The following is a 17,683-nucleotide window of genomic DNA, read 5'->3' on the forward strand; positions in this document are numbered from 1 at the left end:
CAGTTGTTAACCTACCTCTTTTGAGGTAAAACGATAAAAATCACCCTTTCTTACTATCACGTTAATACACGGGTAATCTTGCAGGACCAACACAGTTTACACTTCCACATAAACTCTATCGCAAATAGACCTTATCGATTTATTACTTGTTCGGTACGTGGACGTTGAATCCACCAAGTCCCTCACAAAATGCTTCCGAATCTCCTTCTGTCTTTAAATCTCGCTGGAACAAGTAACACGTGCCTTCGTAGGGAAGCCACCCTGAAAGAAAAACATTGTTTGTATGTATTAATCAGAATTTTCTTTCCAATAACAGAATTTGCCCGAATCCGAATGGTGAAAAGAAACGATTCTGGTTGCACATCAATGATAAACATTAAACTAAGTAAGAAACTTAGTAAACCGAAAATCAGTTTGTTTAGATATTGTATTATGATAAATATATTTCGCTATTAAAAGCATCATCAGCATCTAAAAACATAACACAATATAAGTCAAGAAGTACGCTAATAAAAACTAAAACCAACTGTTTACAGTACTGATGATGCTTTTAATAGCGAAATATATTTATCATAATATAACATCTAAACAAACTGATTTCGGTTTACTAAGTTCTGTACTTAGTTTGATCTTTATTCTATATTATTATCATTACTGTTTGTTGTAGGTTTTCTAGTTTCAATTTTTTGTGATTTTCTATAGTTTTAACATTGTTAGTTGTTGGTGTGTTTTTAAGTATTTGTGGTTGATTCTGGATACGGGGAAAAAGTTGGTTTTTAGTTTCATCACGTGTTTGTAACACTACTAGAGCAACAGACGAATTTTTTAAAAGTGTTTCTTTCAACCCGCTGGAACAAGTAACACGTGCCTTTTAGGGGATCCACTCTGTTAGAAAGTTAACGATGGAATTTAGTTGTGAGATCTTTGCTTGTACCGAAAGGCCAGTTGTTATTATTTTGCCTTGTGTCGTCCTTAGTGTATTGCAGTATTTTATTAAATAACACATCGTGCCTTCGCAAGGGCCAGCCGAATCAGTCAGCCTAATCAAGATTTTCGGGCAAGCAAGGTAGGCTAGAAAAACAACTACAACCTGCGGATGCAAGCAGGTCGGGCTAGAAAAACAACTAACCTGCAGTGAGGTTCGAACTCACGACCTCCGGCCATTCCCGGAGCGTCGCTCTACCAACTGAGCTACACAGGCTCAGAGAGGAGCGAGTCGAGAAACAACCAGTACTGTTGCCTACTGCATTCTTTATTATTGAAGTGTGTTAGGTTTTTTTAAACTTTTGTGATTGATTTTCGATCTGTGAAAAACAACTTTGGGTATACTTTTAACACAGAGTTTTACCCAAACTAAGGCCACAGACCAAAAGCAATACTATTTAGGTATACGCTCTCAGGATTTTTAGAGGAAATAAATCGAAAACAGTGACTTGTCATTTGTTTATTTAATGTGGATCAACACAGATCTCTCTCTTTTGGTTAACCTGAAATAAATTAAAAAAGGGTTTTGTGAACTTTTTCATTTCACGTAAGTACTTCTAGAATTTATTTTTTTAACTTAACATTTTTGTTTCGCGTGTTCTCACCTTCGGGGCATCCCGGGGGTGGTGTGGGTTCTTCAACATCGGGGTAATAATCTTTCAGCTTCCTGCAAATGTAGCCCTAAGCCAAAACAAAACGTTGTCAAATAACTAGAGCTAACTTGAGGGCAAGAATTATTTTATAGACCAAGTTTCCTTTTTTTTCTTATTCGTTTTTCGACTAAGAATAATTGGCATAAGATGTTGCAATTAAGATATCCAATTTCACTTTTTTATTTATTTACAATTTAGATATTTTTGCCGCTAAATTGTGATAAAAAAAATAAAAAAATATTTTTAGAGCATAATGGTTGGAAAGCCTGTAGTAAGACGTAGTAATAGTGTTAAAGTTCATACAGAAGTAGATGGCACTTTGAAGATTTACTTTTACATATTATTAGGTAATTCAAATAAATAATAAAACGAATATCTTATTATTTATTTCAAAGAGATATTGAAAACGTTCAAAATGCCACCTACTTCTGTATGAGCTTTTATATTCTTACTAAGTAACATATTAAAAGAACATTTAACGTTAATATGTACAAAATTGTACGTTTTTCACAGTTACTCAAGACACAAATTACGACTATACCATTGGTTCGCAAAGTGTCCAAGAAAAAATGTTTATTCTGTTTTAGAGTTTGCATTTAAAGCTTTATTCTATGAGAAATTGTTTAGGTTTAAAGCGCTTGCGAATCTGTTTATAATTTGTCGGAAAAGTTACAGATTGAAAACTGCTGCAGCTGGTTTATCTATATCTTTTGCAAATTGTACATTTAAAACTACAGCAGGTTAAACATTTTCAACAATATACTTTAAATTTCGGATTCAAAACTATTAGAAACTACAGATTAAGACCGTTTCGAATCAAGGATAAAAACATAGCACAAATAAGTTAAAACTACCGTACATTACAAATTCAAATAATGCGACTCACTCCTGTTCCGTCACAAAGGTAGTCGTTCCACTTGAGTGTGTCTCGAAATATCTCGACGCAGTTTTCATTCTTCCCTTCCCAGTTGTCAGGTGCGTAGGGCTCCCAGGCAGTGTAAATCACCTGCAGAAGTTTATTTATATCAAAGTTGTAAAAAGAGTCGTTTTGAAATGAGTTGAGACTCGCGATATTTTTTGTTTTTAACAGTTTAATCATCATCTACTTTCTTTTACATTTTATTGTCTGCGGAATATTACTTACTTTCTGTTAAGTTAAAGATTAAACTAAGTATAGAACTTAGCACACCGATTCGAAAGAATACTTTGATTATTTCTGTTAAGTTATCTAAATTGTTTAAGTTTTCTATGTTTTCTTATCTCTGATGCGGTTTAATTCTTGTATTGGGCTCATCTGATTTTAATCTTAGTTTGTCCTTTACTTTGTGTTTGTACTTCAAGCAGTAAGGAGCTACAGACGTTGTATTATAGCTTTAAGTTGCAGTTGCTTACTATGCTAATAAGCTTATCATTATTATTATTATATTTACTTGTTTCATATAACATTGTTGTTTTATATTCTATTAGAATAAGTTACACATGTTACTGTGGTATAAGCTTATGTAATTATAACAGATAAAAACTTCTGTTTGTTTACGATTAAACTGGATTAACACTTCTGCAAGTATTTTAGCCTAATAGAACAAAGAAGTTCGAACTAAACTATCAAAATACGCAAAACCGAACTCAGGCTCGCCCCTGTCGTAAAAAAATCGTCAGCATAGCGCCACCTACCGGATCCCCGTCGACCCATTCGTACTCGTTGACCGATCTAAGGTCGTTCAGTCCAATCCACACGAACTCGTAGGCTCCCAGCAGCACTTGTTGCGACACAAAGTCCTGCTCTGTTGCGTCACGAATCGAGGTCAGGTGAGCTCCGAGCTGGACGCAGTTGGCCTCGGCTTGAGCCCACGTCGTGTTTTCGGCTGTGTGACGTAACAAAGGAAAACATTACGTAATGCAGGGCTATTACACGTCCTCTTTTCATAAGAATAATGAAATGTTTTTTTGAGAAATTTATTCCATTTTTCGAATTACACATGAAGATTTAATTACACACAAAGGTTTCAATTAATGCCTTCACGGTCCCCTTAAAACTAGTCGACGGACTCAAGTTAAATACACCTGCTCTAGTGCAAATAAACTTAAGGCATTTAAAAAAAGTCAAATCATTGTCATAAAAATAACGTTAAAAACTATTACAAATGCTAAACACGTCCTATTATATGAGCAAAAACTTTAAGATAAAGAAACAAATTTTATAAACTAAAAGTCATTTATACAAATAAATTAAGTCAAGTTATTTCATCCAAAAGCGTAAAGTCATTACAACACTGCACCACGTCAAGAATTCGCTTGGCGTACGGCCATATAAGTAGCAGTTAAGTTTGACAACAGTTCTTCATGTAAAAGTAAGTCATACTTGCTGTTTTAGATCGCAGTGGTCAATTTCACAAATACAGTAATGTTTCATGTTTTAACTTACGTCCGTATAAATAGCAGTAGCTTCCGTAGGGAACCCAACCGGACTCACAATTCTTCTCATTGTTGGCGAACGTGAAAGCCACGGGGTAGTAGCTGGGAAACAAAAGTTTACACTTAATTATGTTTTAAAGATACTCGGTTTGTGAAATTTAACCACTATTTTGGAAAGCGTTTTTTAGTTTTAATGCACTGCAACATGGAATGCCTATTTTCGTAAAACCTATACCTTTTATAACATTCGGATCGTTTATAGTCAAGCATAATTTTATGAAAATTCAACAAGCACGATTGTTCTCTAACCTGACTATCAAAAATAGGAAAAATACATAAAAAAAAAAAAAAAAAAAAAGCAGTGTTGTAAACTAGTCATTTGAAATTACTTAAGTCAGAGTCAGGTGCCAGTCGAAGTCGTTGCCTAAGTCAATTAAACTTTTTGTGTTAAAAAAGAAGGTATAGAACCCATTTTTACGATGTTTCTATCAATTAAAAAAAACAGGTCTAAAGTGAAAAAAAGTCCAAAGTAGTAATTCGTCAAAACGACCATAGTTGAGTCAAATATTTTGCTGGAAAGACCTAAGTAAAGTAAATTTGTTTGAAAAACAGTAATTGAAGTGCACTCAAGCCAAGACATAGACTTAAGTCATTACAACACTGGAAAAACAATGATTCAAGACCACCTACTTGTGTGAAAATTAGCAATGTATTGAATAAAATTAAAGGTATTGGGCCGAAAGCAATTCTGATATTAGTGTCGATCTCTGATATAAAATTGGCATTCAGCTAAGCCATGTGCAGTGCTTTTAACATGGATATATGCCAGGAAAGTTAAATTTGCCAGACAATAGTAAATTAATATTCCAAGATTTATCAAGCGTCCAATAACAATGAAGTCGGGTTTGGCTTAATAAGCCTAAACACAACGCATGTTTTACATTTGACAGTTTCTCGTAGTATAAAAAATAGTAGCGATATCAATAGTAATATTGTTCTTCCGGCAAAATTTAATTTAAGTACCAACTTTTAGACCACCTATTCATGCAGGCTTCTTTAGGGCAAAATAATTGCAACTATAAGCTCAACAACAAAAAAGTAGCGATATCATTCCGATTTTTTAATGCAAAAAGCAACGTTCCGACAAATTATACAAAAAAACAGTAGTTTTCAAAACTTACTCGAGGTCCCGTGATATAACGTTGTTCCTAACCGAACCGACGTATGTGCTTTGACCAGTTTGTTCTAGAAGGGTGACCGCACCTCCGTATCTGTCGGTGATCACACCAGCGTGGACAGCAGCACTACAGATCTGAGAGCTCTGGAAAAAAAATGATGAGTGTTGCAAAGTTGCAAGTCGGGTTATACAGGACGAAGTATATGGTTGTAGATCAGTGTTTCTTAACTCGTTTTAATCCGTGGACCGCACTCCGTAAGAACATCTCTAGTTCAATCTTGTTGCTTAAGTGTAATAATAAAAAAATAAAAAAATAAAATAAAAAAGTTAGCCCATCACTGGCCTAACCGAACTTTAATATTTTCCAAAATCTGAATTCCCTAAATATGTCAAACAGCAAAATTACCTTAATTTGAAAATCATATGTTGAAAAATGAATCAAAAATTGTCGTATTTTCCATAGAATTGCCCCGTATTCTTACACAAACTCCTAAACAGCTTAACCCCAAACACAAGTGTCTCTAATTTATCACGTTGGTAAGCTCTTCCGAATATAAGCAATATACCCCAACTAAAACATACCTAAAAAAACATATATATAAATAGCTTAATTTTATAATAAAATATTAAATTAAAGCACTTGCTTTCACCTAAGTCATTTCACTCAATGAAACTCGTTAAGTCATTTTCCCCAAAAAAATTAAAACTATTGACTTAAATGCACTTAAGTCAAGTAATTGACTTAAGTCATTACAACGCTTAACAGTTTTGTTTCGAATAATAAAAAATAAAGATTCAATGCAGACAAAAACAAAAAAGTTTCAAGTTTCTGGCCATAAGACCGTTGCCCATCGAGATGAATATGAAAAAGGTCCAGTTCAAATTGCTGTACTTAAAAATATTCGTTGCACTTAAAAGTTAAACGGAGTCAATTATTTTGGCCTCTGTGCCTTTGGTCCGAAAATAATCAAAAAATAAATTTGTCAAAAAAAAACAACAACGTGAAACTATAGTGAATGTTTATAAATATGGTCGCAAACGCACAGATGCATTTTCGTAAAAATATATATAATTTTTTTCTTTGTGACGTCACGTTTGACGCAACTTTGTGACGTCACGTTAGACGTACTTTGTAACGTCATGTTTTGACGCAACTTGTCCTCTAAACAAAAATCCTAGATCCGCGCCTGTTGCGAACACTCTACCTTTAGACCCTAAGTAGCCCCAGACAGTCCCAGCTTACCCCGGAGTAGATGCTAGTCCCGTAAACTTCTGGGGGTGCTTGAGTAATCGGACAGAGGGGAGGGCAGTCGGCTTGAAACACTGACCCGTCTTCGGAGTCCAATAACAAAACGTCTCCCGTCTCCGTGCAAGTCAGCTCTCCTAAAACGTCAACGCAGTCATTTTCACAAGGCGTCAAACAACAAAAGATGTATTGTATTCGTATCATTTAGCTCGCCAAAAACGTCAACGCAGTCATTTTCACAAGGCGTGTTAAACAACAAATGGTCGACTGTACTCGTGAGTTAACAAAGTTCATCCGAATGTCATCGCATTTCAAAATATTTTTCAGTTTAAGAGGTTGAAACAACGAACCTGTTTCTCAATAAAAACGTCGTAACTCCTATTTTTGTTTTTAAATTGGATAAACGAAATTCAAAAAGGAAATGCGCAAGCTTTGACAGAACAAAATTAATTTTATAATTAGGCTATTTTAACTTTATTAATTTGTTCGCTTAAATTAATCAGATACCAATTCACTTAAGAAACACACTCAACTAAATATCATAGATATTACAAGACAACGACAACTCACGTAGAGGTTTACATCCGGTGACCTCAAAGCGCATTCCTATGACGTCACCATTCCATCCCAGGGGGTAAATTCGTACCCCGGGGGTGAAAATGTGCTCGGCCAGAACCACCCTCACTGCAGTCGTGCGATCGCTGTTCGCAGTGAAGTTCATCTAAAGAGGAAGAAAAAACAGCGATGACGTCATTATTACGTGTTGTGACGTCATGCAAAACGTCATCAGTGTTCTATTATTTAATCTACGCCTTGACGTTTCAACAAATTACAGTCAAATTTGCACTTGTACAATTGAAGTATTGGCATATTCAGTCAAGTTAATTTGCAAGATGTAAAGTACAGGTCTAGTTAATTTGCAAGATGAAACGGACAAGTCAAGTAAATTTGCTAAATGTAAAGTACAATTCGAGTTAATTTACAAGATGCAAAGTAAAATTTAAGGTAATTTGCAAGATTTAAGGACCATTCAAGCATAGCAAGACCAAGCAACGTAATTTGCAAGATTTCCTAAAAGATCATAGTCAAGTCGTTTAAGCTAATATCAATTCAAATTCATTCCGTTTGTAAGTCAAGTACAGATTATAAACAAAACTCGTCTTCGTGCGAAATCCATTTGCATTCCACTTACCAAAACAGCCTAGCCCCAAATATAATAAATAACGGAATTTCATCCATGATTTAATTTTAGCGCAGGGATTCTTCATTGATATGAAACAACTCGAGGTAACCCAACTTTTTAACGTTAAAGTAAAACTTTGGCATCACAACCTGGCAAAAGATCGTTTGAACATGTCCTTCATCTATTTTGCTTGTACCAAATACTTTTTGTCCTAAATATTTGGTTAAAGAATGCCCAAACAAGGGAAATACATGAAATTGAAATTTTTATGTTTAACAGAAAAAAACGGGAGTATTTTCCACAGAAAAAAATTGTACTTTTCACAGAAAAAAAATGTATTCTCCACAGAAAAAAAACATCGTATTTTTTCAAAAAATAAAAATTATCGTATTCTCCATTGTCTTCATGCAAAATCCTCTTCATCCCAGTCCCCCAAAACCCTTCCCAAAAACAAGGGAAAAAAGAGTCTAACTTACCACGTCTCCATCCAGGTTGTGGTAGTCAGTCCATTGTGTGAAGGTGTTGTCGTTAGCGAAGGAAACCCTCAAGTTGGTCACCCATCTATCCTGGTCCCCGGCCCCCTGGGTGATGAAACCTGTCACCCTAAAGTTGCTGGGGAATGTCACCTGGACCCACGACCCTGGAAAATAAGATGGGTTTGTTTTAACTAGAACAATATTGTCTATAGTCTGGGTGAGATTCACCAAAATTGACTTTTTTAAATTAGATGTACGATTGTACCTTTTACATAGTTCATAAGTTTCACCAAGTCTAAAATAGATCGATCCCTTAAAGCAGGGGTTCCCAACCTTTTTACCATCTCGTACCACTTATCAACTGATATTTTTATTTTACAACTAGCAATATTCAATTTCAATGCTAGTTGTAGCTTAAGCTATAAAACACTAGATGATATTAATTAAGAGCAATCGTTTCTGTCCCACAGCGTTGTACGCCTTTTCAAAGCAACTGCTTGTTGACAATTGTCATGACCTCTATTTTGAATATCGTAATGGTACGAAACAACGAGAATAGTTACGTAATAATAGGAATAGGCTTCGGGAATTTTTCTAGTAAACAAACCAGATGTACAAAATATAAAGTTGTTAATCCAGGTTTTAGTGACAAAAAAGCTACTCGCTTACCACCTGAAAAACCTTCGCGTACCACCTGAAAAACCTTCGCGTACCACTAGTGGTACGCGTACCACAGGTTGGGAACCCCTGCCTTAATAAAAACCATACAAACCACTCATAGGTACAAGCCAACTTGCAATAAACGCACGCACCCCTTTTAAATTAATCTATCTCACCATCGCCCTCTTGTGTCGCCCAGCTTCTTTCCGCGTTCAGTCTGGCGTGGATTCCGCGATGGTTGTTGTCGATGTAGGAAGACTCGGAGATCTGAGAGTCCGATATTCTGCCGTCTTCCATTCCGAGTGCCTCGAAACAAGCTGGAAACAGGGGGAAGAAAAAGAAATGCTTGTATTGAGTAAGTAAAAAATCGTGAGATGGTTCTTTTTGGCAAATTGACATTCTAAAAAATAGTAATTTTAGATAAAACAAGAAAAAAACTGACGAAGTCTAAATTTAAAATTTATTTTCATGTTAATGACTTGACTTGAAGTTGATTTGTTCTCATAAAAATTCGACTGGAGCATAGCTTTGGCAACCGATGACTTTAAAATGGGACTTGACCCGTTAATTTTTGCAAAGATTTGACTTGAACTTAAGTTAATTATTAAATATTTGAATGGGGCATATGTCATTTCAAAATGACTTGTTTACAACATTGCTAGTCTACACAGAAAAACAAATGTGCATGGACAAGCAAACACGATAAAAAAATGAACAACTTCAAAATTTTTTATATATATATATTTATTTATGTGACAAGCAATGGACATCATATGAACAATCTTACCTTTTTGCTCGCAAGTGTAGATAACGTTGAGGTATTTGTAAACCCCGTGACAAGGATCCCCATACACAGCATTGGAAGCTGTAAGGGTGCAAGTTTCCTGGTTGTTGCATTGTTGCGACACAATGTCCAGAGTGTCACTGGAATGACACCCGCCGCTCGGCACCGTTTGACCGTTGTTGCAACTGTGACGTAAAAAAAATTGTGACGTAAGAAAAAAGGGTAATGGCTATAGCACCATTCAAAGAAGATAAACCTACCTCGTTAAAAATCTATTAAAAGTGTACACACGAATGTGTATAAAAAAATATATTTTTTGATTTTCTGCACTCTCCAATAGAGGTGTCACCAAACTTTTTTTCATGAAGGGCCTGATTGGCCTGACGATCGTGGCCGGATATACCATTTGTGTCGAAATTTATAATCGTTAAACGAAGGAAATGTAAAGTACTATACAGCAGCAAAAAATGGAGTGGGCCTTAAATGCACCAGATAACATTTCGACTGAACCTTATCTTTTTAAGGGAAATATGCCGCGGGCCGGTATAATTAACTCTGAGAGCCGGGTTTGTCCCGCGGGTCGTAGTTTGGTAGCCCCTGCTTTAATACCATACAAACAATTGCTTGGAGCTAAAGAATCTAAACCACCTTCCATTAGAACCAACGCTCTATCGTAAAAAGAGAACCATGCTGTTGAATTACGAGTGTTGTCAATTAATCTCACGTTAAACAACATTTAGTCTCTAGAAACAATGACTCCCTAACTTGATGTGAGATATTATCGGGGCTGAAAATCTGATAAGAAATCTTTATTGCTACGTCAGAATTCGTATGAAAAAAAGAGAGGAAAGAAACGCTAACGCAAATCACATTGTTCAACAACCATGTCCGATACATGACATTTAATTCCGATACCGATACGCGATATTTTTACCCGATATTAAATGACGTCATTATTACGCTCGATTAAGCATCTTGGATTAGAGAAACGACCAACGTTATTTTTCCAGGTTTTTAGGCCCATATTTTCTTTAGCGTTCGGCAGTTTAGTTACTATCAGTTAATCTACTATTTTTTTTAGAAAATTTACCTTCAAAGGTAGAAATTGCTGCATTAGGGGATAATCCAGGGCTAAAACATATTAATTTAGTATCGAATCGGCCATAGTACCACTCTAGTATCGGACGAGTAGTGATACTACTACTTGTCATCGGGTATCGGCACCGATCCGATATTATCGGACGTCCCTATTGCTCAATAATCTGTTTGAAGACTCACGTCAAGGCGTTGGATCTGCCGTATGAAGCGTGGTTGATGACGATCTGCATCCCAAGGCAAACAAGGGTCTGTGTCTCCCCCTCACATATGTTCACCACGTACTCGTCTGTAAATATCGGGTTATTGCAGGGGTTATCAACCTATTCTGTTCGCGTAAAGGCGTTTAACTGTCGCTGCGTTAACCTGCTTTAAACAAAAACCATTTAGCCTAAATTTAGGTATGCCTATGAAAGGAAATTACTAAATTAAAAATTATTAGTTTTTATGTGGTAGTAAAATAATATATATAATATATTATATATTCTAATATAATTATTAGTTTTTTATGTTTGTGTTTTTTACTATTGGTTTTATTGTTGATTTAGGACTTTTAAATAAAGCCTTTTTTTATGAATATTATGTTTCTGAAAGGCGAATTCATGTTTTAGGTTCCACCTTACCTTTGGAAGAATAATTTTGTTTGTTAAATGGTTATAAATTTTTAGGTATTTCACCGTGATTTAGTGACGAGCAACAAAGTGATCAAATAGTTGTTTAAGTACATAAAAGCAGTGGTCGGCAAACTGTTGGCCGCGACCCAATTGTGGGCCTTTGAGAATTTTTTAGTGGGCTGCGGGCTATTTGTTAATATTTAAGTTATGTCATATGGTTGTGTACCGCGGGATATCAGTATACTTTCACTGTACTGAGTTTTAAAAATGGTATGGCTAAGAGTTTTGCTTATTTTCGCATCATAGTGCCACCGTGCTATGCACCCCCAAAAAACTATAATTCATTAAATCATTAAAGCTCAAAGACGCTATGCACGCTATGGGATGTTGCGCCGTGTTACTTATAAACGCTACAAAGGAAAATTTTTATTAAATAAAAGCATAAACTTTTCGCACTAAACGCAGGATTTTTTATGATTAAATGTTTTGTGAAGTAAATTTGTGACGTAGTCCCTACAATTTCCGGCAAGAACTTGGTTTTACTTTCACACTTGGTCCTAAGTTATTCGTTGACGTTATACTGTTTCTGAGTGAAAAAAAAGTAACGTTCGTAATTGATTTTTGATCTTACTATCTCCAATGGGAAACGGAGGAACCGCGTTGGCGAACTTCTTGCAGATGGTCCCCCTCTCTACGTTACAGCTGATGTCATTCCACTTCGAGTCGGATGTATAGAGCTCCACACAGTGCTCGTTGCTATAGCGACCGTTCGGCTCACCTGACAAATAAGTAGGTGAAAGGTCACGGGTTCATCACCGGAGTAAGAGTAACATATACGGTCCTACGTAAGTTGTAGAAGAGTGAAATGATAGCAGAAATTTGAAATAATTTGTAGTAATGTTGCAGACGGCTTTATGCAACAAACACAAAAACATAAACAATACGTTGACGTGCCTAAAAACTAGATATTAAATCAGTACTAAACTTATAAACAAACCATAAAACTTTAAAAAATCCGAGTAACACCAGGATCAGATATTTGTCAAAGAGAAATGGGAAAATATTCCTTTAAACATGTATGATCTTGGTTTTACAAGTTTTATTGTTAATATACACGTCAGCGGAACAGTGATTGACGAGCGGAAACCTGCTGCCAACGCTTCTGTATTCCACAAAGACACTCCCTTTTATAAAGAAACAAGTTTGATTGTGTTTTTTTTTCGTTTTTGCTTAAACTTTTTTCCAAATTAGAATAGAATTGTCTATAGGTGCCCAAGTTCACCTCTAGCCTATGTTTAAGTTCTCTTACCGTCGCCCCAGTAGAAGTAGTTGAAGGGTTGTCCATTGGACCACTGCCAGCCCGACTCGGGGTCGTTCCTGTTGGCTCCAATCCAAAGCGCGTGCATAAGAACGAGGTTGGAAACTTGCCCACTCACGTAGGAGTTCTCGGCCCTGAGAACACGTATAGTTGTAAATAAATAGAATGTTTCGACTCAAACAGTTAACCCTTTATCAGTGTTGTAAACAAGTCATTTTGAAATGACTTAAGTCCAAATCAAGTCATTTTTGAAAGAACCACGTTAATACTATTGCGATTTAGGAGCCACTCAACTAAAAAATTACACAAAATGAAACATATAGCAAGCAAACTGTTTATGTGCAAAACCCAAGATAAATAACCAAATTTTATAATGAAAAATGCTTGAAACACTTCATTTTAAGTCAAGTTATAAGTTCAAAAGACTTAAGTCAGTTCAAGTCATTTTGTTCAAAAGACTTAAGTCAATTCAATGTAAAACAGTGACTTAAGTGAACTTGAGTTAAGTCCTTTTTTTCTTCTTAAACTAGCCTCACAAAACGCACACAACTTACTTAGAGTTGATGCTGAGCAAATCAGCGCCCAGTACTTGGCAGTATTCCCTCGCCTGGTTCCAAGTTCTCAGCTGATAGTCGTTGAAGTGGTAGCAGTAAATCTGGCCGTGTGGGTCGAAGCTGAAGTCCTTGCCGCAGCGAGGGTCAAACTGGTCTGCGGTGAAATAAGTCGTGCGTTAGTTCTTATAAGCCGGTTCTCAGTTTAAAATTACGAACGATTTTCATTACGAGTTCTTGAACTACACCCGACGCATTTTATGGGACCAAACCGATGAGGCCGCCTTAATTTAATGACCTTAATTCAGTTACCTCAAAAAGAATGAAATACAGGCTGTAGAGTCGGGGCTGCACTCGGGACCTAATCTTACGTTTCACCGCAATCAGACTCGCTTTCATTTTTCAGCAGCTGGCTTTGGGTTAATTTAACCGATAACATTTTAATTTGATAATGAAATGCAAAGCTAAAAAGGTCGAGTAGATCGACATTATTTGATTAAGACGTTTCAATACGAGCTTGTATCATCTTCAGTTAATGTGTCATTGACTCGACCTTTTTGGCTTTGCAGTTTATTGTCAAGCTACATTACAAATCCGTGCATAGTGTGCCCAAACATTTTTAACAGGCCTTAGTTTGGTGGTAGTTCGGCTTTCCTACACTCCTACAGTATCAAGTTAGCCCTGAAAGCTTACCTGCTGGATAGAAGCACCACAGTGTGTTCATTATTGTGCTATCCCAACAACAACCTTTACTGCGACAAGTTGAGGCGTCGATTCCAGGATAACCACAGTCCAATCGCTCGTGCGTCTGAACCGAAGTGCAGGCTGCAAAACAAGTGAACGTTAACTACAGATACCGACGCTGTGATGATTTAGTCACTGTTTTCAAATGACTTAACTTGACTCAAGTCATTTGGATAAACGACTTGACTTAAGTTAAGTTAAGTCGTTTTTTACAAATGAAATGGTTTGAGTTAAGCGTTTTTGACAAATGACATGACTTGAGTTAAATGTTTTGGGAAAAAATGCTATGACTTGGTCGAAACGTTGGTACAGTTACTAAATATATATATATTTGAAGAAAAAATTGTTTTTTTACAATCGATATAAAAATAACACAAAATCGACATAAAATCACAAATCGATATAAAAAGTAACATTTTTCGTACTTTGGTCGGGTGAGGTTGTGGGTAAGTCGCCCCCAGTGTTGGAGCACCCCATGACCTCCATCCTAAGTGTGGGGTAAAAGGTGAACCCATGTGGGTAAATTCGAACGTACGACGCCACTACGGGGCTGTTGAATCGATTTGATACTGGGGTGAACGAATCTGCGTTGCCGGTGAAGGTCTGGAGAAAAAGAAATAAATTTTAAGTTTTATTTTTTTGTTATTTTTTGTCCTAATTCTTACCTTTGGGGCGATTATTATAAGTTTTTTAACAATTTATTTTTGTCAAAGTTCACATGTGAGGTGAGACATTCTCAAAAATGAAAACACAAAACATTGTCGAAATGGTTTACAAAATGTAATTTACTGGTTTAAAAAAGTTTATCTAACCGCTTAGGTGTTGGCTATGTTGCTAACCACAATTTAAACTTTTTTAACCACAATTTTTTTCACCAAACTTTTTTATAATTGGCCTTAAAACTGTATAGATTGTAATTTAGTTGACAAGACCCACAAAATGGCTAACCTTAAAATCTGAAAACAAGTATTAAGGTAACATTTATTACATTTAATAATTGGATTAAACAAAATTACTAATATGTAACGAACTAAAGCATTTTTTTAGTTTAAGTAAAGTCATTTGCTTTCTTCAAAGTAAAGTCCACAGACTTAAATCAATTCAAGTAACTTGAAAACAGTAGCTTAAGTGCACTTAAGTCAAGTCATTGTGCAGCAAGCAAAAAAAAAGAAAAATATATACCGTTTCTCATTGCATGTGATAAAGATTTTTACTATTTTTTAACTAAAGGAATGTAAAACTAAAATAAGGGTGAAGGTGTAGTCTAGTGGCTGTATTCAAAAAAGGGCAAGAATTATAACTGCGCATCAGCATAAGGTTAACATTCTGTTTTTTTGTGACTCTAAGTTTTAAGTTTTACCGCCCAAAAAGATCCGGTTTTACAAAAATGGCGGGAAACTACCTGAATGATCAGTGATGTCAGGAGGTATGTATCAGATTTTACGATATATAAATTTAATTATCGCAGCGAAAAAAAAACAGTAAATAAATAGGCTAAAACAAATCTCCCGCAGACAATAAAATGTAAAAGAAAAATTCTTGTTTTCGCATGAGATTATCTTAAACTGTTTAAGTTTTATCTGTTTTTATAAACAGTTTAAGATTGTTAGTAAATAAATAGGTGTTTTCCCCAAACAAAAACCGAACCTGTGGTGATCCGGAGCGGTCGCGTACAAAATCGAAGTTGGTTCCGTCGCTAGAGGTCGCCACCTGGTAGCTGGTGACGTATTGCTCGAGTTCGGCGGGTCGGCCCTGGGTAGCGACCCCTGACACCGTCCGGGCCGGAACCAGTTTCACCTGGATCCACTCGGAACCGGGGGCTGGGGCGACACCTGGCGGAAAGTGAAAAAAAAAAATAATAAAAAAATAATAAATAAAAAAGTAATAAAAAATTTGTTTTAACTTTTTATTTTTCTTTTAGTTCAAATTTTTTAGTGTTTTCTTTCATGTCAAATTTTAGGTATTTTTGCTTTTTTAATTTTTTTTTTTTTTGTCAAAATCTAGGTAGTTTTTTAATCAAATTTTAGGTGTTTTTCATTTTTTTGTCAAGTTTTAGGTGTTTTAATTTTTTTTTAGTTTTTTTTTGTTAAATTGTAGGTGTTTTGTTTTGGTGTTAGGTACAACGTGGTGCAATTTAACAGGTCGGGTAAGATTTCGATTCACTCTGTAAAAGCAACTGCAAATCAAGTCCAAATGAACGCTATTTCCAACTAAAATAAAAATCATCATTTTGGAAACTATAAGTATAGTTTTAAAATTGTTATTTGCCTCAATTTAGAAAAAACAGTCCTATTTTGACAGATTGTATCGTACCTGCGCGACCTAATGTTTTACTCAATGTTTGGGTTGCGACCTACACTTGGAAATTATTGTTATAAAATAGGGGGCACCAAACTTTTATAACAAAGGGCCGGGGAACCGTTAGGATTACGATCGCGAACCTGATATAATTTTTTTTCGAATTTTATCACATTAACGAAGGAGATATTGAAACTAATGCAATATAAACTTTAGCGAGTCTCAATTAGTTGTCGTATAGTTTCAAATTTTATTAAAATTTAATTTTAAATTGCAATCGACATCATTTTAACTGCACTTATCTAAATTAAGGAAATATGCCGCGGCCCGATGAATTGACCTGATAGTTTGGTAAGATTTTATTTTTTGGTAAAAGTTTTTTTATTTCTGAGATTTTTTGCCTGTTATAGGGCAGTGTTTTTTAACATTTTGAATTGTTCACCCCGGGGTGAATAAAATTTTGGCAGGGGTGAACCAACCAAAAGGGGTGAATAAGGGTGAACAAAAAAAAATTGAGTCGAAAAACTTAGCTTAAGTTAATCTTAACAAACATCGAAACAAAAGTAATATTGTGCTGTTATATATAGTCAAAATAGTTTTATCAAAGGGTGAATGAAATCTGGAGATCGATGCTAGGGGTGAACAAAACTAAAAAAGTTTAAGAAGCACTGTTATAGGGGATTAGGCCATACTCACCTTTTGCGAAACAAACCGTTGTGTTCGGGTTGGTTTGTTCAAAGCAACATCCGGCAGCCACGCAAGCTTCTTGATTCATCGCCCCGTAGAAAGGATAGTTGCAAGTGAGACGCTGCGCTGATGGGACAGCAGAACAATCTGAGAAAACGAAAAAAATGTGAAGTTTAGAAAGTTTTCAGCTTTTTCGGCTTCAAATTAGGTAAGGTTAGGAGAACACAGTGACGAGAACTACGTATTTTACGTTGACTCCAAATAGGAATGTCCGGTTATATCGGATCGGAGCAGATACTGGATGGCAAGCGGCGTGGATTAAACATATCAGTTAGACGCCACCCCGAAATGCACCGCCGTTAATTTGAGGCCTTTTCAGGAATGGTATCGTCTAAGGAGTTTTTTTTAGCGCCTGTCCGTAATGAGTATTTAAACTTAGGTCTTTTGTTCTTTTTTTAAGAGGATAAAAAAATGTTTCGTTTCGGTTTAGAAAGTTTCAGCTTTTCCCGCTTTAAACGAGGTTTGAATCAAGTCTAACGATACCATGTGTATTTTACCTTGACATCGACTATGGATGTCTGATCATAACGAATCGCCTGCCGAATTTAAAATTTTGTGTCGAACTTTATTAACATGATCGTTACAAAGGCAATATAATCAAAAAATTTAGTGAGAAATAAGCCGTTGTTTAGTTTCACCAAAATATAGGTTGGATTTGCATCGGCCAACACTTCAATTGTACTTTACCTTCACCCACAAAAAGTACGGCGAATAAAAATGGGTCGCCAAAGCTTTTCT

The 17,683-nt window shown here is 35.8% G+C and overlaps 1 protein-coding gene and 1 non-coding gene across 2 annotated transcripts in view; both read right to left on the reverse strand.

Moving 5' to 3' along the window:
• Nucleotides 1-17,683, reverse strand: part of LOC146146665 (uncharacterized) — a 57,058-nt gene that overhangs the window by 20,214 nt on the left and 19,161 nt on the right. Inside the window, exons 15-33 of the mRNA XM_083386960.1 lie at nt 16,895-17,032; nt 15,548-15,732; nt 14,326-14,503; nt 13,850-13,981; nt 13,160-13,313; nt 12,597-12,739; nt 11,919-12,065; nt 10,857-10,962; nt 9,582-9,763; nt 8,971-9,111; nt 8,135-8,298; nt 7,046-7,196; nt 6,473-6,612; nt 5,234-5,373; nt 4,063-4,154; nt 3,312-3,502; nt 2,524-2,643; nt 1,590-1,665; nt 147-261 (exon numbers count right to left, since the gene is read on the reverse strand). Of these exons, the coding sequence (XP_083243086.1) occupies nt 147-261; nt 1,590-1,665; nt 2,524-2,643; nt 3,312-3,502; nt 4,063-4,154; nt 5,234-5,373; nt 6,473-6,612; nt 7,046-7,196; nt 8,135-8,298; nt 8,971-9,111; nt 9,582-9,763; nt 10,857-10,962; nt 11,919-12,065; nt 12,597-12,739; nt 13,160-13,313; nt 13,850-13,981; nt 14,326-14,503; nt 15,548-15,732; nt 16,895-17,032 (2,695 nt within the window). The remainder of the gene's footprint in view (nt 1-146; nt 262-1,589; nt 1,666-2,523; nt 2,644-3,311; nt 3,503-4,062; nt 4,155-5,233; nt 5,374-6,472; nt 6,613-7,045; nt 7,197-8,134; nt 8,299-8,970; nt 9,112-9,581; nt 9,764-10,856; nt 10,963-11,918; nt 12,066-12,596; nt 12,740-13,159; nt 13,314-13,849; nt 13,982-14,325; nt 14,504-15,547; nt 15,733-16,894; nt 17,033-17,683) is intronic.
• Trnap-ggg (transfer RNA proline (anticodon GGG)) lies at nt 1,127-1,201 on the reverse strand. Its single transcript has one exon. It is a non-coding gene; the product is annotated as a tRNA-Pro (tRNA).

The sequence above is a fragment of the Ascidiella aspersa genome, chromosome 4 (assembly GCF_963924565.1).
Source record: "Ascidiella aspersa chromosome 4, kaAscAspe10.2, whole genome shotgun sequence".
NCBI classification, from domain to species: domain Eukaryota; kingdom Metazoa; phylum Chordata; class Ascidiacea; order Phlebobranchia; family Ascidiidae; genus Ascidiella; species Ascidiella aspersa.